Source organism: Phocoena sinus, chromosome 5, assembly GCF_008692025.1.
Source record: "Phocoena sinus isolate mPhoSin1 chromosome 5, mPhoSin1.pri, whole genome shotgun sequence".
Lineage (NCBI taxonomy): Eukaryota > Metazoa > Chordata > Mammalia > Artiodactyla > Phocoenidae > Phocoena > Phocoena sinus.
Window position 1 is genome coordinate 113,961,409 of NC_045767.1, and position 26,133 is coordinate 113,987,541.

The window sequence follows — 26,133 nt, forward strand, 5'->3', positions numbered from 1 at the left end:
ATTGGGGCAAAGGTCGACAGTCCAAGCTTTAGTTTATTGAAGACAGAAGGGTCAACATCATCATTCCATCCTCCACCTGGGTGGGAGCCTTAGTTCCTGGTGTCAGGACTTTACTGAAGCTCAGGTTCTTTGTTTCGTTGCAGAAAGAATTCAGTGAGAGACAAAGTGATAGGTAGGAAGTGGATTTATTTAGAGAGGTCACATACCATAGACAAAGTGAGGTCCTTCTCAAAAGGTGAGCGCAATCCTGAGAGAAACACACTCCACAGAGTGAGGACCAGCTCAGAAGGCGAGACGCCCTAATCTGTGTTTGTAAAGCACAGAAAATTGTACTTTTTTCTTAATGAATACATACACATATACAAATATAATCTTTTTTTTTTTTTTTAAATAAAACAGATAGGTAGAGCCAGTGGGGAAGAAGGTATGGTCTGTTTCACTACGTTTTTACTTTCTCACCCTCCCTACTCTGTAGAGTCAGGGGTGAGAGTAGGACCACTGGCTTAGAGGGAGAGGGACAGAATCTGATCTTACTGGTGCTGTTCTAATCTGGCCCTTAGTGCCCTCTGTCATAGCAGGTGTCTACCTTCTATTTCTTTTTCCAGGACAGGTTGGGGAGGGAGTTCTTCAGAGTACACGTGCAGCTTCCAACCCTCAACACAGCCCTTCATGCTCTCCTTGCTGGAGTCTCTTCTCCCCGGAAGGCTGCTATGTAGGGTCTCTCACAATGAATCAGGTTTCATGGCAGTCCTCTGAGGCACCTACCTGGCCCCTGGGATTGACAGAACCTTCACTGAACTGAAGTATACTTTGCCCAACGGCTTACCTCCATCCTTGCCCTCCCCTTGTGGCCTGTCCTAGGCAGCCTCCCCAGCTTTGCTGTTTCTAGTCGGGAAGCAAGTACCTGTCTCTGGTTCATTACACACCCTCCCTTTCCCCCCAGCGCAGTTCTAGGGAATAGACCGTGATGGTTCCACGAGCGCTCACAGAGTGCCCTCCACTCCTGTGGCAGCCTGGCGAGCACTTTCTTCCTCAGTAAACATCCATCCCCACTTTGGGAGGCATGGCAGACACATCAGCTTTCTCGCCTAGAGGAAGAAGAAAAAGTAAAAAAACCCACTACTACTAGAAATTTCCTTTTATCAATCACCTCTAGAACATCTAGGCTTTTCTTATATAGGCTGCATGTGAAATGGTCCCTAGCTTAGTTTTCATGTCTTTTTATAAGCTCTGCGTTGATATCTCTGGAATATTACTTTAGACTAGTGGGATACTTGCCACATATTCTCCTTAGCTTGGAGCATTATTAGAAATTCCGAGACAACCATAAATGTTCCATTTTAGCATTTTAGTAAGCATTGCTGTATACATTGGCTGGGGAAACAGGTTATGCAACAGCGAACACGGAACACCACACAGGAAGTTTCATAAATTAATTTGTAACAGATCATTCACACTCAGTGTGAACAATGGATCTCATTTTTTTTTTTTTTTTTTTTTTTTTTTAGTGGACTGATGAGGGAAAGAAAAAGAGGGGTGTTGGGCCAGCATTATGAAAACTGTAGATATAGTGATATGAGGAGAGGACTTGGGTAGGGCCCAACAGTGTCATATATTTGGAGTGCAGTCATTTTATAAGGGGACCACATGTTTATGTAACTCCAGAGCATGGAACATGGTCAGTGCACAGCAGTTATGGAAGGTGAAGGTTTTGGGCTTACTGTCAGGTAGGACTTCATAACATTCAAGGGCATTCAGCAGTGGAAGCACTTGATTTCCTGAGTTAGAGAACACTCTGTCACCATGCTTTTCAGCATTTTGTTTTTGTTTTAATTTACCTTTTTATTTCAAATAATTCCAAGTAAGTTATGAAGAAATTAATTTGTTATTGAACTTGCTTAATTTTCCAAAATAATTTAATAAAGACATGCTGTAATATATAATGAAACAGTAAAATACCATATTTCGAGTAAAACTGGGCTGATACTAAAAGCAATATAATATCTAAAAATGTACAATATAAAGGAAGCCAATCTACTCAGTATTAAAAAACCACCTCAATATGAACTTTTTTAGTTAGCATTGATCAAATTATCCATCAAACATGATTACACCAAGGTATGTACTTTGCACATGGGATTCCTGAGTTAATAATGAAAACATTACTGTGTAAGACATTCAGTTAACATAAGAACTATTCATTCATTCATTCATTTATTCATTCATTCTTTCGTTCAGTAATATTCATTGAGGGTTTATTACAAGTCAGGTGCTGTTCTAGGCAGTGAAGATACAATCTTGTACAAATTAGACAAAATTCTTCTTGTGATGGAACATTCTAGAGGGGGAATGGATAATTAAGTTGTTTCTGGCAAAAGAGATAATAAATAAAATGCACTATTTAAAAATCAGAATGGATAAACAACAAGGTCCTACTGTATAGCACAGGGAACTATATTCAATATCCTCTGATAAACTATAATGGAAAAGAATGTGAAAAAGAATATATATATATATATATATATATATATATGTATAACTGAATCACTTTGCTCTACAGCAGAAATTAACACAACATTGTAAATCAACTATACTTCAATAAAATTAAAAAAATCTTTAAAAAACAAAAATCAATGGACTCTCTCAGGTGTGGCTTCTAGAAGACAGAGGAGAGGAAACTCATATCCTAAGACAGTCTGGTCATATAACCTGAGGGGTCCTCCCTTCAGAACAAATTGTCTTTGGTGGTTCTCGTTTGATCTCAGTACATGAAGTTTGTACACAGCCATGTTTGCTTTAATATAAAAATGAAAGTGCATTTTTGGATTATTTTCTAAACCAAATATTCACATGCTACAGATACTTGTGGAAGGTGTCCTCTGTTTATCCTGTGGCTTCTCATACCCCCAGCACACTGATGTATGTTCCAGAGGGTTCTCAACCTCCAGCTTGTCAGGCAGCCAGCAAGAGATATCACTAACGTGCAAAGTAGGGATTGAAATCTTAATTTTATTTAAAAATAAAACATGTATTCCATTTTTAACACAAAGGGATTTAAAATGCGAACAGTAAATAGCTCAACATCTTCCTGCCCAGATATAGAAATGCAACACGTTTAAAAAAGAAGACAAAAAAAAAAAAAAAAGACTAACAGGACAGACAGAAGAAAATGAAAAATAAAAATGACCCCCACTCAATTCCTTTCAAACAAATTTAATCATAGTTGAGGGTTTTTCTGTGATCCCTTTGAGAAAACAAGTGTTTTTTTATACTTGTCTGTGTATATATGTGTGTGTGTGTGTACACATTTACACAATAGGAATGTGATGATTATAATAAGAAATATATATTTGGTCTTTGTCTCAATTCCTGGCACAGAGCTCCTAAAATGATTAGATTTCCTAAGTGAAGAGAGCTGGAAAAAGTGTCTTTTGTTATGCTAAATAGATGACTTTTGGAAAGCCCCTAGCTAACCTGAGGATGGGGCTGGTTGCCAGGGGAACCAACCAGAGATTAGAAGGTTGGACCTCTGGGGAGGGGAGAGGGGCTAGAGATTGAGTTCAGTCACCAGTGGCCAATGTTGAAATCAATCATGCTATGTAATGGAGCCTCTATAGAAACCCAAAGGATGGGTTTGGAGAGCTTCTGGGTTGGTGAGCACTGGAGGTGATGAGAGAGGCATGTGATCAGAGGGCATGGCAGCTCCACAGCCTTGCCCCATACCTTGCCCTCTGCATCTCTTCCATCTGGCTGTTCCTGAGTTATAGCTTTTTATGATAAAGCAGTAATCTAGTGAGTCAGCTGAGTTCTGTGAGCTGCTCTAGCAAATTAATCATACTGGAGGAGACTGGGTTGTGGAACCTCCAATTTATAGTCAGTTGGTCAGAAGCACAGGTGACAGCCTTGACTTTTGATTGACATCTGAAGTGGGGACAGCCTTGTGGTTCTGAACCCTTAACCTGGGGAATCTGATGCTATTTGAGGGTAGATAATGTCAGAAATGAGTTGAATTGTAGAAAACCCAACTGGTGGTGGGTGAATTTCATGGTGGTGTGGAGAAACACATACTGAAGGAATTATACACACTGTTCTGAAACTTGCTTTTTTAACTTAAAATATCTTAGCCTGCTTTAATATCAGTATATGCAGGTCATCTTTTTAATGGCTACAGAGTATTCCTTTGTAATTCTAGATTTTATTTAACTAACTCTATTGCTATATAATGGTGGCAAATTTTAAAACATTTTTTATATTACATTAAGCGTATGTATATAACTATATAAGAATAGGGAGGTTAAGAGAAGTAAAATACGATGCCGTGAGAGAGATACTTATACTGGGTGAGAGACCAAAGTCTAAATGTCATTTCCACTGCTTGGCTGTGGTGCCAGGTGGCTGATCCAGTCTTCTTTGTCTGCCAATCCTTGGATTCTGCCAAACACATAGAATAATGTAGTTGGAGAAGTAGACTTTGGACATTTCTGGGAATCCTACTTACTTTAGAAATCCAATTAGCAAACATGGAGGTGCTCAGGAACTTCATCAGATTCCTTCCTTAGAAGACTTGAGTCTCTCGCGGGGCAGGGAGGCATGTAGATAGGTCATTCAATAGTGTGACAAGTGCCAGGGCAGAAGTATACTCAGGATGTTGTGACAGCAGGTATGGGGACACTCAGGCCACCCAGAAGTATGGATGTGTGAGTGTTGAGGAGGTGACTGAAAGTTTCTTGGAAGGACGATGCTTAAGCTGAGTCACTAAGATAAATGGGAGTTCCCTGGCAGGCAGAAGGGCATTCCAGGCCAAGGCGCAAAGAGGTAAGAAACAGCATGATGAGTGTGGGGAATCACAAGTAGTTTAGTGCTGTCAGAATATAAATTTTGAGGCAATAAATGAGATGGATGGACAGTGACCTGTTCATGGACGGCCTTGTAGTTCATACTGAGGAGCTGGGAATTCCCCCTTAAGTCAAAAGATACGCTTGTCTTTATATATCAATTAAAATCTCTCTAAATATTTTTCATCACTTTTGGGAACTCTGGAAAACGTAATGGCTTCCTATGCTGCAACGGCAAAATTGAGCCAACTGTTAGCTTCATTATCTGTTGCTGTCGAGCCCAGGATCCTTAGTTCGGTGTCCGATTTCACATGGTTCTTCAGGGAACCCAGAACCTTAATCAGCCAAGTCACCAGTGGTTGCCAGAGCCCACTGCATGGTGAGCGATTTCAAATCCATCACCACTGTCAGGAAAATAGCTAAGAAGTTGGCCTGCAGCATCTTTGGATACCTAAGATATCTCATCACTGTCATCACCATCATTTTATAAGATGCAGGAACATAGCCAATCCACATAAAATATATTGCTTGGGTTTGGGTTAAAAGAGAACAGGATGGAATGGGAGTATAGCGATTTGATCTACTGAGTAGTAGTTAATACTTATTTTACTTTGACTTCTGAGTCTTTTTGTTTCTAATGTTCCATGTTTGTTTGTTTGTTTTTTTAAATGCTAGGCAAAACTATTAGTGGTCTAGTATAAGGCTGGTGAAAGGCACTGGAAAGAAACAAATCTGGAAGAGAGGAGCTCAAACAGGAATACCTCATTTCTTTACTAAAAAGAGAGAAACTCGTTCTAAGCACAAAATAGGGTCTAGAAATAAACATTGTTTGTGGCGAAGTACATTTTTATCAAAAGGAAGGCAGTGTTCCCTATTAATCTCCCCACAACTCATTTATTTATAGTTTTACTTATTTTTCTCTGCACATACAACTTTTTCCTGAACCATCCATAATCGGATACTAGGAAGATGTGTTAAATATGTTGCTACAGTTTACATTTGTCATCTGTGATGTTTTATTTAGCCGAATCTTTTTTTTTTCCTTCACAGCTCCCTGTACAACATGAAATACCATATGCCATTGTCCCTGCCAGGAAGCAAAGGTTTCCCTGGTCTGTGCCTGTGCCTATGTTTATGCCACAGCAGAGCTGTGGTCCAGTGCCATCTTTTATTGATAAGGCCAGCAAAGGAGAAATCTAATGAAATTATCAAAGCTTTGAATTAATTATGAACTTGAATAGGAGAGCTAAGCTCTCTGGAGCCAAGGATCTCATTACCCATGCATTCTCATTGCATTCTCTTCTGGAGCAGAAGGCATTTTCAGCTACAGCTCTTAGCTTGGCTTTGGACTTTATTCAAACTTGCTAAACTGACATCCTCTTCTTACTACAATGTGGCTGCTAATGTCCATGATGATTAATTTAATTCTGCTCTGGATCCACAGGAGATGTCAATAGGTTTTCTCTGCCCCTCCTTCCGCTTTTTATTATTTTTCTTTCTCTCTTTTTTTTTCATCAAATTGGATATTATACGAGTTTTTCTCTTTTGGAGGTCATGTGAGAAGCTTTCAGAATTCAGGTGTAGCTTCATGGACTGTAGTGATTGAATTAAAGTTAAGGACTATATTATATCTACTATGTATTCCCGGGATATTTAGGTAAGCTCAAAGTCAAGTATTTCTTCTTTGAATTTTGAACGCCAAACAGAAGTTTTTCTTGCCTGTTTCTACGTTAGAATTAATCGTGTAGCAATAACGCCCATGGTCTTAACAGCATTGATCATATTTCTAATGTGCGTTGTATGGGAACTACAGATCTCACTTTGTGGGCGTAGCTCATAGGTCTTATGCTCCTTGATGGAGAGTACTTAATGTTTGCTTTACAATTCTGGTATTCCTTTTCCCAGTAACATGAATTTTCTTCCTTTCTTTTCTTTTTCTTTTTTTTCTTTTTGGTGAACAAATCAACCTCTGATTGTTTTAAGTTTAGTAGCAAAGTCAATAACAACAATGTTTCAATTTGCTGTTGGGGATGATTCTTCAGTACTGTCATATAGGTTCAAAGCATCTTATGGCGAGCCTTTTCTCCTTGCTTTTGAGACCCATTATTTATGAATTCCTAAGCTGTAGCTCATCTGTCTTAGTAAACTACAGGCTACTGGCAATTTTTGTAAGCAGTGACTAACTTTGCTTTACAGAGTCAGTGTTTTAAGGTTTTGAATAGTGGGGGATGGGAGAATGATAGTCTTTGCTTTTCCTTTTCCTATTTACTTTCAGTGAGTTTTTTTCCCCCCATTTATTCTCTCTATAGGCAGCTGCAATATTTAATTCAGCCTTTGGAAGTTTTTTGGTAAGTAAACATGGTTTAATTAATCTTTTATAACTTTTGTTGTGATGATTGTATGAAATATTTAGTGAAAATTGGACTTTTTTTTACTATTTGGTTAAATATAAAAGTTCTTGAATCCTGTCATATGCCATTATCCATACCCTAAAGAAAATTAATAAATAAAGGAAATATTCTCTTATAATATAATTTGGAGGCTTGGGTTTAATATTCCATTTAATGGATTCAAGGAATCAATTAAAACACTATGTGTCTCCTTATAGAGGTATGTCAATATATTGATCATTTAATGAGGTCTTTTAGATTATTATTATTTTGTGTCATGGGACTGAGGATTTTGAAAAAGGAAACATGACCCAGCTGGTCAGAAAGGGAATGCTAATTTACTTGTTGACATGTCATTTATTTTGTACATTTCACTTTTAAAGAAGCTACTGTCTTAGATACTTCTGAGAAATCTATGTGAAAAAAAATTTGAAATGAGGAAATAACTAATGAGTAATTTGCAAGAAAATACAATATTTTTTGACATGTGAACTATCAATTGTATATAAAAAGGTTAAAAATAGTTTATCTTTCATAAGTGGAACCAATATAATTATAAGGACAATACTATTTTAGCATTTTTTTAATCATTATCTTTTAAACAGATGATATAAACAAAGACTTGGTTTGTGTTATGAAAGAATGAGAAAGAAACTGAGTTTTCTGTCAACTGAATATTTTATTTATACCTTCCCTAAAACTCTGCTAAATTGATGAAAACAAATTAGAATATTGTATTTTTAGATATATAACTCATTAACAGATATGTGGTTACAGTGATTTACAAAAAATTGAGAATGAAATCAGTGAGGTATATAAGCTGGTTCATGAGTCTAGGCAAAATATCAATTACTTCTGTTTAAAATGCTCTTTATGTCACTTGTTATTGTATGTATTTAAATGTACTTGAAGCTTTAAAACATATTGTTATGTAGTGTTAATTCTGTACAGTCCTATATAGCTTTTAATGTCCCAATGTTACAGAGCTTTTAATGATGTAGCTTCTGCAAAATACATGCTTAGATTCTATCTTATTTTTAAAGAAGTAGTAATATTATTCCCGATGGTGTATTATTATTATTGGGTTTTAGAAGAGAGGCAATAGAGTCCATTTAATGCAAATGATCTCTTGAGCTACTTATTTTAGACTCAGTGATATTTTCTTGTCATTATTTCACATATCCAAGTATTATTTTCTATATGTTGTCACAATTGACAAAATAATATCTGTAAGATATGTTCTTGCTGTAAGCCAGCTTTTTTACATGGTTTGGATTTGTATATATCCGCTGTCGAAACATGGTTTCCTAAACTGGATCTCCTACTCTTTAAAATGTCTGGTGTAATTGAGAAAATAACTTTGAGGCAATTGTCTGAGTAACTAAAGCAAAATACAGTCCTTTAGTTGGAGGACAAGCTCGCTAAGTACAGTTTGAGCTTTGCACTGACTGACTGTATGAACAATAAATGTATCATATTATTTGTTCTACAAGGCCCAATTCTTTGATAAGATCCAGTGGAGTAAAACTTGTTCTAGGGATTCTTTCGGATTTTTTTTTTTTTTATTCTTTCGGATTTTTGTTATGCCCTTTCACTTTTAAAATGTTATGCATTCTCACTCCTTAGTCTTTTGCTCTTTTTCCTCTCTTCACCTTTTTTTCTTACATTAATGAGTCAATCGAAAGTATTTATTGATTTCCTGCCTACAGAGGTGGTTTTCTAATAGCTGTAGAGGTGCAAAAAAATACAACATGGTCCCACTCTGCTGTGGAGATAACACATAGAAAAAGAAATACAATGTAAAAGCTAACAAATCAAACAAAAGATGTTACTAGGTGATTTATGATTGTCAGATATGAACTCTGGGTTGAAAGGTCGGACAGAAACAATTTTGCTGTTGGGCCTTGAAGTGTGATAGGACTTAGCTAGTCGAGAAGAGAGGAGAGGAAAAAGGCATGAACAGTGGCAGAGAGGCAGAAGTGTCTTCCATTTTTTCCCCTTCCCCTTCCTTTCCTTCCTTTTTCTTTCCCAAAGCTGAAAATTACCAGAAGGGGTTGAGAATAAAAATTATGATTGGAGATGTTTTGCTCCAGTGTTGTAAGAGAAATAATTCTATTTCTTTTTCTTCCCTCTCCACCATAGTTACAACAAACCTTGGATTATGAACTATGTGCAAAGTCTGAACTAAATCAGTTAGAATTAGGCTCAGCTTATTTACCAGGAGAAAAAAAATAGTGGCTTGGACAAAGGTAAATGTTTATTTCTCTATTATGTAAAATCTGGAAGGAGGCTGTCATGGGAGCTTCATGGTCTCACTGTGTACAGAGACAACCATCTTTCTCCTGCACCATCCACAGCACACAGCTGCCTTCATCAATGTTGCCTTATGGTCCAAGTGGATAGCAAGGTCTTTACCTTGGGAAAGCACAAAAGAGCTCCCCTAAAAGCTAAGTCTGCTTTCTTTAAACAGCATTCCTGGAACTCCAACACCATACTTGCAGTAATATCTTATTGCAGAACTTAGTCATATCATCCTACCCAGCCACTGGAGAGGCTGGGACATGTGGCAAATTGGTAAGAGCTACAAACTGAATTTCTGTAACTAAGGAAGAAGAGAATGTATAAGAGGCAGCTAGCGCTTTGTGCAAAAGAGCAGTGTATAGCATTTGTCAAGGGTTTGAAGAAAGAGGTTAAGCTTAGTTGAATGATATGAGAAGGCTTCAGGGAGAAGTTGGTGCTTGAGTTGGGCTTGGGTAAAAGGACTTACTTTAGAGGAGGAAAATTCCAAACTATAACCTTCATGTTTTATTTTGTTATTCCTAAAGGGTGGTACTTGTTAAGAGTTTTTTTTTTTTTAATTTTCTTTATAAATGAAAAATATTTACCTATCCTTAAAATTTACGATTATTGGTAGTAGGATGGTTTCTAGAGTCAGACTGGGTTTAAATCCTTACTTGACTGAATACTATTCTCACCACAAAACCTTCCATATATATAAAATCGGGTAATGATAGTACCTAAACTATACAGTTGAGGTAGGGATTAAATGGGATAATCTATAAAAAATGCTTGAATGATGTAGTAGAAATAACTGGTCTAGGTTTTGTCCAAGTTCTACCATGAATTTTTTGTGCATGACCATGGACATTCATAAAATGAAGAAATTGGTTATCTGTGACTAAGCCCTATAATTCTAAAATACACTGATTCAATGCTTATTCTCTGGTTATGAGTGACCATTTCTTTTGTATTTAAAGCATAGAGTGTGAAAAGGCTATTTATTCTGGATTACATTAAAACTTTGAATGAAGGCCTTTTACTAGAAGAATTTTTGAAGAATGAACTATTTGGGCATTCTTGTTGGTTTTCAGACATCTGGGTATACCAAGTAAACTACTGTACATATTTATTAGCTAGTTTAATAATGTCCCAGGTCTAATTAAAACAGTGTTTTTAAGAACTAATTGTCACAGAAAACTTTTTTTATTGTAGCTAGGCTGATAATAACTAATGATAGATGAATTCAATTTATATAAATTTCAGGCCAAGAAAATATTTTAAAATTATGCCACAGAGGATTGCTTTAAGTTAAGAAGTTAATGTTATTATCTCCTCCTCTCATTTAAATTGTTTGGTTTATAATAATTGTGGAGCATAATAAGTGTTTTGAGATTTCCCTCGATGAAATTTTAATAAAATTTGATAGTCAACCACTGAATAATGAAAATGTTATCAAAATTTATATGTGTATCTATTTTTTCTATGTAAAACCATGTATTTCAAGTTCAACCATTTCATATGTTGCTTCCTCATCAAATGAGAGATTTTTTAAAAATAGATTTAGATATTGGCAACTTTTTGAAAAATTCCAATTGAAAAATCATTTCTTTAACTTAAAAAGATTCAACTATGTTGAAAAAAAAATGATCACATGATTTGTTAGACCCTGAGCATTTTTGGTTTGGAGGCTAAATTTCAGTGTTTCCATGTTCTCAAGAATTATATGTTAAAGTTTAAAAAGAAAAAGTATAATTTTTTCTTTTTAGATTCCTTAGCCTATTTTATTATTTTTGGTAGCTCCTAATCTTAAAGGGAAAACCTAGTGAGTAACAAAGTCGATCTGTCAAATTGAGTTTCGAATAACTATGTTATACAGCATTATAGTAATTCATGGCAACATAAATGTAAGGAGTTCTGAAACAGTAGCAAAGAATTCTAAGCAAAGTTAAATCATTTTTGTGAATTGATAACACCTAGTCTAAAAAAGATCTTTAAGAGTCACTGTTTACTTTCTAAATCTTGTCATTTAAAGTATCAAGAAATGGGTTTATTCTACATAATTCTCCTTTAAAATAGTCATTGCCAGAACCAGCAGAAGCTATTCTAAGATGAATAATTTTATTTTTTTTTTAATGCCAGACCAAGTGTTAAAAGAAACTCCTTACCTTGAGCTGAAGAACTAGCCAGCACATATTTTTCTTCCCTTACCTGTTCTGTCTTCCTTCTTTGCTTTGGCTGATCCTCCATTACTACCCATCTTTGTAGAAAGATTTAATAGTTAACTGATGCTGAAAGAAAATAGTTGCTGAAATAAAAGAAGTCTTGAACACAAATGCCATGTTTTAATAACTTGGGATATATGTTTATCACTTTATTCTTCCTTTCTTGTAAATATAAAAATGTGCTCAGCCATACTCAGAACTGTTAGAGAGGAAGCACATTAACTTTGTAACTTGTTTGATTGCTGTGCAACACTGCTTTTTAAAAATCAGATCAAGAGGGCTTCCCTGGTGGCGCAGTGGTTGAGAGTCCACCTGCCGCTGCGGGGGACGCGGGTTCGTGCCCTGGTCCGGGGAAGATCCCACATGCCGCGGAGCGGCTGGGCCCGTGAGCCACGGCCGCTGAGCCTGCGCGTCCGGAGCCTGTGCTCCGCAACGGGAGAGGCCACAGGAGTGAGAGGCCCGCGTACCGCCAAAAAAAAAAAAAAAAAAAAAAAATCAGATCAAGAATCTCAAATATTAACGAAGAAGGTTAAGGGTGATACCATACAAGGCTTAATTGTTAATTTGGGTTTCCTTTCATCTAAATCTAGGATGTCAGTTTTTAATTCAGTTTGTTTATGGAATACTCATTTTGTGCAATACTGAAAACTTTGCCAATTTTTTCCCTTAATTTGTTTAAAATCTTAACCAACCTGTATTATTCAGTTGAGATCTTTGTTTCCCCTCAAAAGTTCATGACTTGTTTAAAATACAGGTTTTTATTTTCATTAAGTTTAAACACCAGAACAAACAACTGAATTTTTGAGCAATATTCAGTACTATCTTACAGGATGTCACTTCTTACATTTATCCTTTTATTGCTAAGGACTCAGTAAAACCAGGATTTTAAATATCATCCTGGGCTTTAAAGTAACTTATGGACTATGTTTGGACAAAAGGAAGCTAGTTTCTACCTTTAAAAAGCGGAATCCATCATCATTCTATGCCTTTCATTTGTTCACCTCTTTGGGCAAATGGACACCATGAAAGCTGGATTGCTGAGAACAGACTACTTTCTCTTTAAAAAATGCCATTGGGTCAATTAGCAGTATGGCACGAAATAGGAAAATAGCATATAAAATTAACACACGTATACTCAGAGTCAATTAGATTCAAGGCACTTTTCCAGATACTGAAGCAAATGCACAATACATAAATATGTGAAAAAAATAAGTAACAGTAAAAGAATTAACAGGACAGGAATTGCCTTGAAGGCAGTGTCTTCCAAATTTCAGGCACCTTTATGACTTTTGCCATGTCAACATATTATTTGTATTATTAAGTTAAATAAAACTCACTTTTAAAAGTTAACTTTATTTTAAAGTGAAACTCTACATCAGCACGTCAGATAAAAAGCAATCTTGTCATGAAGAGAAGGTAACTGAAGTTAAATCAAATAGGAAAAAGCTATCATTAATTTGTACTCTGCTGCCTACACAAGGCTCTGAGTCCATGCCTACCCTCCTTTTGATAAGAAGTGGAATTAGCATCAGTACCTAACCAAGAACTGTCTCTTTCTGCAATCTGAAGGACTGAAAAAGATTTTTTGTAAAGAGAGTAAGTTTTATTACAGATTCTCTGTCTCTGTGTCGTTTGCTTTGACTTCCACTTTGGGCTTCACGTTCTTAGGCTCTGGGAAGCACTGTCCTCTAGGGTCATTTCTCAAATCATTTCAGCAAAGAGGTGAATTAAAACCATTTAGGGAGGTCAAATGAGGAAACCCCCAGAATCAGGGACTCTGGCAACATGAATATATTCGTGTTTCTTTCATTAGAATATTTTCTACCTAACGCTTGCCCAGAAAAGCAGTATGCATGTGTGCCAAACATGTCTGTAGACGTAAAAGTATGCAATATCGCTTTAGTAAGGAAAACCCCGTGATAGTTGCATTTGGATTCATTTCTCAGACAAATTCTTATCTGAAGTACAATCACCGTAAATAAAAAAATGGTCTTCGTTACTTCATAAAAATGTATAGAATCCTTACCTACTCCATTATAGCAGCATAGCGCTCTATGCCGTCTGACAGGACTTGTGTAGCAAGTAAATGCATTAGTCACAGTGACCATTTTTCTTGCAAATTTGTGACATAGATTTAATTATAGGAATGACCAGCAACTTACAAATCTAATTTTGGTGGAGGCTGAGGCAACTTTTTTTTTTATTTTAATAATGATGGATTTTTTTAAAAGCAATGATTTCATTACCATTTAAAGAAATCTACTGGTGTAGAACTAGCCAATTGACTGAAATTATTTTATTACCCTTTAACATATGCCACGTACTTTCATTTTTATTTTTATTAATTTTTAAAATGTCATCATTCCCAAACTGGAAAAGTACTTGCTCCTATACCGATTTAGGTAAAAATAAATAAATATAAATTTGGGGGGCAGGGCACAGGATAAAGGGCCTCCTAAGAAACACAATCCTAGTAGTTGGTTAAAAGCAAGACTATTTCGTTAATTTGAATCCAACCTAACTACAGAATTGCTTAGTCTATGGCCTTTAGTAGGAGATACCCACTAACTGCTAAATGATGATAATGTGTTAGATCTCGTTTCTCCAAACTAAAAATTTACCATGATTAACCCAGTTATTAAGCTAATATTTGGGGAATCTGGGGATAATAGTGTGGTGAGCCAAACAATTAAGTTTCATCTGCATTAGTGATTCTTAAGGTGAGAATATCAAGTCCCATGGTGGGGGGAAGGGAGGAGGTAATCATTTTCCATTCTCAATATACCTAATTGATTCAGACCTAACTGCCATTCCAAAATATATCTGGGCATGGGAAAGAAGCAGGAGGGCATCTGAGCATGCATAAACTGTTTAAACTTGTGGATTCTACCAACCAGAAAGAACCTTCCCTTTAATTACTGGTCTTTAGGAAGAAAGAAAAGTTAGACATCTAAACTCCATTGAGGACTCAGGTTTTCAAGTAAACACTTAGCACTTCTAAAAAACAATGGTCTGTTTTATTGGAAATGGCAGACTGTAGTTTGTAGTTTGAAATTAAGAAATCAAACTTTTTTTTTTTAACTCAATTCATTGTGTGTCATTGTTTCCCCTTATATCAATTTTATTAATTAAACATTTGTGGACTTCCTGCTAGGAAGTAGCCTACTATGTGCTGGGCTCTGGGCTAGGTTTTAGAGCTAACTAACTAAATTTTACATATATATATATATATATATATATATATATATGTATATGAGGTCTTGGCTTCAAGGCATATAAAATTCCTGGATTTTAAATGTCATTTTTCACAGTGTGATTACCCAGGCAACCTGCTTCTTAATTACCCCTAAATGATGATTTGCTCTCACAGAGTTTGACCCCTTATTCTGACTATATAACTTCAAATAAAGCAGAAGATTAGCATCTCCAATTATTAAAATAAAACTCTTTCATTTTTATTGAAATTCCAAAGAAAACTGAATTTTAAGTTTATGTGTTTGCCAGTATAGATGTTTTTAAAAAGCAGCTTATCAGATACTAGATTCAGTTTGTAAGTATATCAAAAGCTGACTTAGAAAAGTACCTTACGATATATAACTTATTCTGTGGGAACATTGTGTTAAAAATTAACTTCTTTAAAGCTATTTTAATTGTAGTATAGTCAGCCCTCTGTATCCTCAGGTTCCACATCCAAGAATTCAATCAGCTGAGCTCAAAAATATTCAGGAAAAAAAAAAAAAGATTCCAGGAAGTTCCAAAAAGGAAAACTTGAACTTGCTGCAACTATTTACATAGCATTTACCTTGTATCAGGTATTACATGTAATCTAGAGATGGTTTAAAGTATATGGGAGGATGTGCATAGGTTATATGCAAATACTACATTATTTTATATAAGGGACTTGAGTGTCTATGGAGTTTAGCATCTGTGGGGTTCCTAGAACCAATTCCCTGCAGATACTGAGGGACACCTGCATATGTTTTTTTTTTTTTTCTGCATATGTTTAATATCATATGAAATCACCAAATTGTTTTCCAAAGTGGTTGTACCTTTTAACATTTCTATCAGGAATGTTTGAGGAATCTAGTTGCTCCATATCCTGGCCAGCCCTAGGTATTAGCAGTACCTTTTATTTTAGCCATTCTAATAGGTGTTTAGCGATACATCGTCGTAGCTTTAACTTCTAGTTCCCTAATGGTGAATGATGTTGGACATCTTTTTTTGTGCTTATTTGCCACCTGTGTATCTTCTTGGGGGGTGTCTGTTCAAATCTCTTGTCTATTTTTTAATGGGGTTGTTTTCTTATAATTGGATTGTGAATTTCTAAATATGTGTGACCACCAGTCGTTTATCAGATATGTATTTTGCAAGTGTTTTCTCCCAGTCTGTGGCTTGTCTTCTCATTTTCTTAATGGTGTCTTTTGAAGAGCAGAAGTTTAAAATTTTGATTAAATCCATTTTTTTTCTTTTATGGCTCTTGGTTTTTGTGTCCTCTAAGAAATTCTTGTTTAATCCAAAATCACAAAATTCTTTATGTTTTCTTCTAGATGTTTTATAGTTTTTGTTTTTATATTTAAGTCTGTGATCCATTTTGATTAATGTTTGTACATGATGCCTTATATCAGTTGGGATTCATTATTTTGCATATAGTTGTAGAAGTTTAAAGTTTTTATGTCTGTCAAATGTATCCATCTTTCCCTTTATGGATTTTTCCATAGTCTTTATACTTATAAAGCCTTTCCCTAATCACAGTATCAGATAAAATTTCACATGTATTTTCTTTTAGCTTTATAGACAAAATGCATACATAGTGTATGTTTAAAAGTAAAGCCTGTCATACAGGAGTTAACAAATACAAATAACAGTTTGAAAGTACTTCACCTGATTAAGGTATCATTGGTTAAAGAAGTCAATTTCTGTTGCTGCTGTGGCCCTACTGTTGTTTTTTTGTTTTCTTTTCATGTAAGTCCATCTTTGTAGTGATACTCTCATATCTACATAGTGACATATATGCTTGTCCCTGAAAATAATTAGATCAGTATTCATGACTGTTAAAAATGGTTTCTCTATCTTAGGATATTACCCATGACATTAATATAATTACCTAAGATAAAATTATTCGTTTGAAGTATAAAATGGAGATGTACATAGAATAGTGATTGAAAATTATAGAAACCTCCTTTTGATCTCTATCAATTTAATTTGCAAATATTCACACAAACTAACAGTAAAATGTTTCTACTTGGAGGATTGTTGAGTAAGGTGAATAGCTCTCTTAGTTGCAGAGTTTCAAATAATAGAGGACTTTTAAAAGATAAAATATGATTTAAAAAACCCTGATCAATTTGATTTTAAATTTTATAATTGAACAAACTGTACTGGTCAGGGGAAAGAAAATTTTCATGATGAGAACATGGTATATTGGAAATTAAAGTCAAAGCATCACAGCTCTCCAGGCTCATGAGATGAACATTGATTCGTATTTTACATGTCCATTGATGGTTGTACTCCGAGTATGCAGTTTGTACATTTTCTTTCTCTTTTGACAGAACCACATATGTGTTTACTTTTCCTGGCTAGCTTTTTCTGTGATGTTTCTAATAAGTAGAGTAATTAAATTAAAAATTTCCACTGTGTTTATAGTTTTACTGTAACAGTGCTTGGTCTAGTGGTCAGTATTTGTGGTTTAGTTTTTCATTATTCAGGCAACTCTCTTAAAAGTAGTTATTTTCTAAAGTGTTCCTACGTTTTCACTTGAAAGCTTATGATATTCTTTTTATCCATTTATTTAGGAAGGATAACGTTTATTAACGTTATTGTGCTTTTGGTTATTCTCAAGAACCGAAGTGGTGCGTCCTATATTCTTTCTCAGCATCCTATTGTTATTGTAAGATAAACTATCTTCACATACTACTTTTATATGTTACTCCTATGCCTCAATGCCTTCAGTGGCTCTTTATTGCCCACCACCCAGTTGGCCATTCTGGAGTCTTCTCAGTGCAACCCCATCCCCTCTCTCTCCGGCATCCTTCTTACATTCACATTTTAACTGTTGATTTACTCTTTCCTCCCTTTCCTCCAACACTTGGAGCTCCCACCTCTTTGCTTATACTATTCCCATCCTTTCCATATCCTATCCATCTCTCAAAAGCCTGTCTGCCCCTTCAAGCAAGTTCTCCAGCTTTTCTTTTATGGTTATTTAGCTCTTGGGATGACTTTCCATCTAGATTGCAACTGCTTGATATAGTTAGCTTAAAATTCTGATCTTGTCTCCCACCCCTGGCTCCTCCTGTGATCCTGCTCTTATTATTTTATTCTAAAATACTTAGCTTCTAACATTATATATTTATTATTTTTATTGTCTGTCTCTCCTTGTTCCAATAAGTGCTCCATGAAGGTGGGTATTTTTCTTCTGGGTGGTTTGGTTCACTGCACTATCCACAGCACATGTAGTATCTGGCACATGGTCAGCACACAGAAAATATTTGTTAAATGAAGAAGTGGGTTCAGTGAATGTTATTTTAACCTCTCTTCTTCATGTATCTAAGACTGTAAAATATCTTATGTATAATATGCACTTAAAATGCATGCTAATTAGATGTTAAATTAGTTTGACAAAAATCCCAATATTACTTTAATTGGTTATCCACCAAATTCTTCTTACTTATGTTAAAGTGATTTTAAATCATAAACTTTTAGTTTCAATAAAACATATGCTATAAAAAAAGACAAAAAGAAATGCTGTAGCCATAGAAATTCGTATTGTTTTATATTCACGGTATTGATTTGGAATGAGGATGCAAACTCATTTCCACATCTAAATTTGATATTGGGTGATTTGTAAGATTTTCTTATAATAACTCCCTGTGAGTAGATTAGGGCAGATCGTCTCTATGTAATAGATTACCAACCCATATGCTATTATGATTCAAATAATTTATCTTAAATATCAGAAAGTTTTCCATGAAAAATTGCTACAAGTTTGATTACTACATATATATTTATAAAGAGCTGGATATTTGTAGATAAGTGGCTATAATAAGTGAGTTCATTTTAAAGAATTGTTGCACTGTTGGTATTCAGGAAAAGGATTATATCGTTAAAGTTTAACCTTTCACAACTTGTGAAATATATAATTAAATTGACAAATGAGAGCCAAATTTCTAGACAATGCTGAAAAAGAAATTGTACAGTATCCTAGAGAAGAAGTAAAAATGAAAGTAAGTCTGAAAAATAGAAGAACCAATTCAATGGTGTATAAAAACGAGGTCAAATCCATGACTGAGAGGCATTAGAAGTACTTAGGAAATAGAAATGACCAAAAAAAGAAAAAGAAAGAAAAGCCAAGGTGATAATGAGGAGGCAGATAGCTTGAACTTGCAATATAATATGACAGCAAATGAAAGCTAATGCAGTTCCTTCTTTAGAAGCATCATGTTACAGCCGTCTGCACTTGAGTTTGGTAGGTTCATGATTCAGAATATTGCTTTGATGTTGGTCTTATTATCTTGTCAGAGGTTAAAACTTGTTAAGTGAGATATAGAAAATAATGAAGATGTGACTTTAGCTAGCAGAGCTTTGGAGAGTGAGAAATACCTCTCTATAATGGAGTAAAGAAGAGAGAATTTTAAGATACTAAAGGAAGAGACGTATAGTTAATCAGACATGATTTTTTTCACAGAAGAGTTGGTTGCCTTTTCTTACGATAACCTAAAAAATACCTTTGTGCCATTTATATTTGTTATAGCAGCCTAATAAGCCATTCAGAATTCCTGATCAGTAACTGCTGAGGTATACAAATTTGGAGCAGGACAGCTTTTCAATCTTTTTCAATAACTAAAGCAATAGGAAAGGTTATTTCTTCTTTACTGCCCCCCACCACAGAAAGTAGACTTACATGTTACTTTTTTTTTCTTCATTTACTTCTACTTCTTTAAACTAAAGAGGAAAAAATGAGTAGGAATAATGGAAAATATTAGAGAAATGTATGTGGAGGCTTCCTGCCTTTTGCCCTTTAATTCATAGATATTTTCCCTCAAAGATGGTTGAATCCTGATTCTGTATCATTAAATGTCTCTATAGAATTTTGGATCCATATCTCATGTAGTTTCAAGCTAAACAACTGTTGAAGTCAAAAGGTTAAATTTCCAACTGTTAAAAAAATTGAATAAAAACTCCCACCAGTGCAGACAAGTGGTCTTAAAAAAAGGCTTTAATGTGTAACAGTAGAAAATAGCTACATTAGGAAGAATGCTTCCTCTTAGACTGCTTTTTTTTTTTTTGTATGAAGCTTCAAGATATATTTGAAAAGTAGCTTCAAGATCTCCCTAAGGAGTAATCTCAACAATCTTTAGTCTTGAAACGAATCTTCCATTATGTCTGGCTTTTTTCCCCAAATTCTATCAACCTGATGCCACATCACTAAGGGTTTTCTAGTGACAAAAATATCATAAACTAATGGAAATCTAAAGTAGCATTGTGCATCGCTGTCTTAGATTTCCTAGATGTTGTTAGCCTTTCATTTCTATATGGGAACTATATGTAGTGAGTCACCTAACATATATGTTTTGATATGTGTTATAAAAATACAAACAAACTAGAAGGGGAAGTTTTTCTCCTTTAAGAAGTTGGGTGCCATATAGTCTTAAAGGAAGTTTTTCTTTCTCTGCTGGAAATCACTCTTGTTGCTTCAAAGATCTGAGACCTCTTTTCTTGGGTTAAGCCTTTTCTTGGCATGATGTCACCCTTAAGCAGAATCATTTCCAGTAACCTTATTGTTTTTTTCTTTGTCTATTTGAATCATCCACTTTTAAGATACTGAGCTCCTCATTGCCAGAGGTCTAAGGGACACATACTTTGTAAATTTACTATGGTCCTGTTTCAGAAACTGATTTTGTGTCTCCAGCTCACAGGGATGGACTCACATTAATCATACTCATAGATAATGATATTTCAAGCAGATTGCCAATTTATTAATTGAGAGTGGGAAAGATAATTATGAGAAGCTCTTAGACACTTGGGTTGATGCCTTCTCTCCTCATGGCTAAATTCACACGAGAAGATATTTTAATAAGAATTTTACTTAAAAAAAAAAAAAGGGAAGTTTACTTGGTGGGACTGGAATTAGAGGAAGGAGAGATAGGGAGATAATTCCCAAGTTTGATTCTATCAGGCTGTTGTAAGTGAATGTGTCTGGCTCCACAACGAGGGTTATGTTGCCCTTGGAAACAGGTCCATCATTTGGATCAGGGATCTTCTTTCCTAGATGGTGCTTAGGTAGGTGTTCTTAAAAATTACTTTAAGGTACTTTCACTGCCTTCATTGCTGACGAGTTTCCCTTTTTATAGACTTACCATACCTTAAAGTGAAATCTTGCTGACATTGAAACGATTCTAATGTTTTAAAGTGATTTTGCATGTCTTTGCTGTAAAGGCATTTCCTTTATTTCCAAGTTCAAAGAGGGAAGAAATACAAATATAAAATCCCATTTTGTATCATCTATGGTTAAATTGACCAATAAGGTAGCTACAAGCTACATGCGGCTATTTAAAATTTAATTAGTTAAAATTAAACAAAATTAAACATTCAGTTCCCCAGTCACACATTTCAGGGATTCAGTAACCACAGTGACTGCTGGTTACTGTAATGAACAGTGCAGGATGCTGAACATTTTCATCGTTGCAGAAAGTTCTGTTGGACAACACCGAAGAGATGTTTAATTGACAAAATAGTTTGCATGATCTATTTTAATATAATTTGGTGTCTGATATCTTTATATGTCTTCATTTTGTATATGTATTTCAGATATAGTCCAATTTACTATTCCAATCTTCTTTAGTGAATTTGAAGTCGATCAACAGGGATTTTGTTGTTGTTAAGATAATTGTTGGTTATGTATCCAGCACTTAACTACTCTGCTTATTAACAAGTGCTCATGAATTTCATTTGCAATTCTCCTACAGTTACTGAGAGGACTGTTTACTTTGGAGTATTGGAAAAAACTCCAGTGCACAGCCAAAACATTTTAAAATGGTTATATTATAATTTTCATAATTTTGACTTGTAATGGTAGATTTCTTTCTTTTTCCAACACTTTGCTATTTTGATAAATTAATAAAGCTCATTCAGAAATGCTGACAGTGCCAGGAAAATAAATGCGTAAGAGATATCCTTTGGAAAATAGTACAATGTTGTAGCTAGAGGGGCCCGAAAGTCAATCCATTTTCAAAGTCTGAATATGATTTTATTTTTAATTTGTGTGCCTTCCTCTGCATTTAACAACTGTTCTCATGGGATTCTTAGAATTTTTTAAAAGCTGCTTTACCCTTGTACATTTGAAAGATCATACTCAATAAGACTAGTCTTTCTTACCTGGTAGTTTAATGAGGTCAGTGATTTTCGAACATTTGGATTTCTTGATCTGTAAAATTTCAAAAGAAATTTTTGGGAGTGCCCAGTGTCTTTAATTCTTTATTTTGCCAAATAAGGACTACCATTTATTATCATTTTCAATCCATGGAAGAATGGACTTTTTTTTTTTTTTTTGCCGTACGCGGGCCTCTCACTGTTATGGCCTCTCCCGTTGCGGAGCACAGGCTCCGGACGCGCAGGCTCAGCGGCCATGGCTCACGGACGCAGCCGCTGCGCGGCATGTGGGATCTTCCCAGACCGGGGCATGAACCCGCGTCCCCTGCATCGGCAGACGGACTCTCAACCGCTGCACCACCAGGGAAGCCCCAAGAATGGACATTTAAACATAAAACCTGAAAGGATGTATTTCAGACGTCCTTGAATAAATTTAGCTTTATGATAGTCATGCTACATTCTTCTTATTTTTCCCATTTATTCTTTTAGAGCTTCTGACTAGTCACAAGCCTAAGCTCTTCACTGTAAATTACCAACCTTTGCTGGTTTTCTTCTTCTTCTTCTTCTTTTTTTTTTTTTTTGATATTTTTACCACCTCTATTTGGTATTCTGAATTATAATTTTGATATAGATTCTATGCTATTAGTTAGGCAAAGACTGTCTCTATTCAAGGAAATCCTATAATATAATCAGGCCAGTCAGAACATTTAATAAGTGGTAGTAATTTATCAAAAAGTTATTTAAGTCTCAACCATGGCAACTATTAACCAAATTTTCATTTGTCTGAGCTATACTCTTAAGTTTGTCCAAGTTATAGTCTCTAGGGAGTAGGAAGATATAGATATCTCTTCCAGAACTGGAGGGAGATGAAAACAAAGGAATTAAGACAAAGTAAATTCTTAAGTAGACCCAATAATTCATTTTCAAAGAAAAGTCTATTTGGGGAATATTTGGATAATATAGCTCACTTTTTAGGAACTTAGAATTTTAGAAAAAAATATATAGTTTGGAAAAATATTTTTTAAGGTAACATATAATTCATATATATATAATTTTTACCAGTGGAATTTTTATGTGCTTGGTGGACTTGTGAAAGAACTTATTGGAGAGTATGTATATACACTCAAATAAATACGTATTCATCCATATTCTTATACACAATTGTTCTTATCATTAGAAAAGGTCACTTGCTATTGAGTACTTTAGAGGTAATGGATTCAGTGTAGCTTCTGGGGGGCCAAGATGTCTCTGGGCACAGATCCTGCTCTCAGAGGGCTTACACTGTAGTAATCAAATACATACAAAAGTACATGTAAGAGAATAGCTACAGTATGCGCGACTGGGAATATTTCCCAGCAGAGATGGTATGAGAAGAAGCCTTGCGGAATAAATAGAATTTGGGAATATAGTGATGCTCGTTCCAGACTAAGGCTAAGGGGATCTTACTGTTACTGATTCTCTTGCAGAAGTCTACCTAGTAGGCTAAGTTTTTGATGAGTTATAATGTTAGTGTCTTGTAGACAAAAATCTGGTATAATACAAAATAATAATCCAACAGGGATGAGTAATACATAGAAGGAGGCCTGGTCTAATGTTTGTCATAGCTGAATTTCTGCAAGAAAGGTATAATTGACATGAAAAGCCTGCAAATTCATTTATTAGACATTTTAGTTACACTTTTACACATGGTTTAACTGTCGTAATATTCTTTTTAGGTAAATATAAAAGACAGTAATCTCTATATATAGAAAATGAAAATGGTCTCTACGTGTAGAATATTAATCTTTGCTTGCTTTGAAAATACTTTTTCTTTTAAAAAAGTTAAATAAGTAAAGACCTCATTTACTTTCATCAATATTATTGACATCTTAGTAGAACCCTATTAAATTTGGGCTATAGTATGGTCTCTATGTCATATGAAATAAATATAAAATACATGAATTAAAGAAAAAGACTGATGCTTCATAGAACTTATAAAATATCACACATGATTGGGAGACAGTTATACCATGTAGGAGAAATTTTTTTGTTCTTCTTCTCTTTTTTTTAATATAACTATATCTTTTATATACCTGTTCCTTTTCTAGAGATTTTCTTATATATCTATTTGCAAAGATAAATTAGATCTTGGTCTTAGTTTGACTTAATATTCTAAACTCTTTTCAATACCAAAAGCTATTGATTAATGACATGCTGTATACATATCCATGAATTCAGTTGAGTTACATTCAGTTGGGTGATGAAGAAAAGTATAAGACACAATTTCTGTTTAAGAGACTTAGTGTAATGGAGGAAATGAAACAGGCATAAGTAAAATGCTGGGAGAAAAACAAGAAAAAATATAATCAAGTGCTTAAATGTGTGGTACCATCAATTCAGAAAGGGAGAGCAAGACAGGGTAAAGTGTTCAGGAAAGGATTCCTGGAGGATGTTCAATATAAGATCTTTAAAATTGAGAACAAGCAGAGAAGGTCAACCTGAGAGTGGATATGGCCCAGCAAGGGCAGGGACTGTGCTATTTATGCTCATTGCTCTATCTCTATATGTAGATGTAATGGCAAATATAGTGCCTGGTACATAGTAGATGATCAATACGTAATGAATAAATAAACGAATGGGTAGGTGCAGGTAAAACACAGTGAAAGGAGAGGTGTTTATGGGACTAAGCCAATTCTTGTTGGTGACTGGTAGAAATTATGTGAGATAGGTTAATGAAGAGCCTTGAATGGGAAGCAAAACTCGAACTTGATACCAGGTGAGGCATTACTGAGGTGTCTTCTAGGAGTATATCATGCCAAAAGTGGTATCTTAAGATAAGTGGCCTGGCAGCAGTGTGTTTGTTGGTGAGTTTGTATGTGAAAGACGAACGTACGCCATTCTGAGTGTAGACAAACAGTGATGAACGCCCTGGCGAGAGCCTTTAAATTTTCTTACAGAGAAAGAACCACAAGCACAAAAGAAAAAGGAAAAACTTTCTTAGCCATTTATTAAATTATTTAGGCAGCTAAGATTAACCTAGTGCCTACTGTATGAAGGTCCTGACATAGGAGCCTCACTACGAAGCTTTGAATCAAGGATACTTACCTCCTAGCACTGTTAAAAAGATTCAGTTAGATTGAGTCCCTGAGATGCTTAGCAGAACGTCTGGCACATGAGCTAGAATTATAAGTGGTAGTGGCTATTACTATTATCCAGCTTACTTTAGAAACCCTGACTGTCCTCATCCCTATGGCCAAAACCTTCTCTATAATCCTATATTTAGACTTTTTATCTAGTCCCTAGAAACAGTATTTTCCTAAACCTCTGGACCCTTAAAAACAACAACATTTTTTAGTTAGAAACTCTGAAACTTATACAAAGTAGATCAGATAATATTAATGAATGTTGTGTACACATCTCTCAGCTTCAGCGATTGTTAGCTCAGCCCACTCTTGTTTCCTCTACACTCGCATCCACTTTTCTTCTCTCAGGTATTATTTTGAAGCAAACCCCACACGTCTTCTCATTTCAACGTGAATTTAATAGGTAAGGGCTCTCTTTATTAAACATAACTATGATGCTGTTTTTCCACTTACAGACTTTTACTGGTCCAGTTTTTCACAAAAGAGTTTGGGATATATTTATGGTAGAAAGGGGCCAGGAAATGCAAGGAACATAGACAGGAGACTCAAGGATCTTAGGATTAAAGCTGTGGTGTCGTGAAGAAAAACAGAGAATTTAAGCAAGAGACTAATTTTGAGTGAGATGACTAAGTTTGAATTGATACCTATTAGTTACATGGTGGTGGTGGGACGTTCAAAGGCAGGTGTCCAGGGATGGACATGATTGGAATCTGTTTTCCTTCATGAATGGAGGCTACATGGATCTTAAACCAATATAGATTCTTTGGGGTTGATCATTAATGCCCTTCCCTCTTTTTTTTTTTTTTTTTTTTTTTTAAACTTCTGATCTCATCCTTTCTGTATCCCAGCCTTTACCTCTCTATTGCCACTCCCCTCTACTCCTATACATTTTTTAACCTTACTTTTCTATTAATTGTGT

General features: G+C 35.2%; 1 protein-coding gene across 3 annotated transcripts in view; it reads left to right on the forward strand.

Moving 5' to 3' along the window:
• SLC10A7 (solute carrier family 10 member 7) overlaps positions 1-26,133 on the forward strand; it is a 253,930-nt gene that overhangs the window by 67,228 nt on the left and 160,569 nt on the right. For 2 of the 3 annotated variants that reach the window (XM_032633372.1, XM_032633374.1), the window contains exon 5: positions 7,145-7,183. The exons of the other annotated variant lie outside the window; for it this stretch is intronic. In XM_032633372.1, the coding sequence (XP_032489263.1) occupies positions 7,145-7,183 (39 nt within the window). The remainder of the gene's footprint in view (positions 1-7,144; positions 7,184-26,133) is intronic. 3 annotated transcript variants of the gene reach the window in all.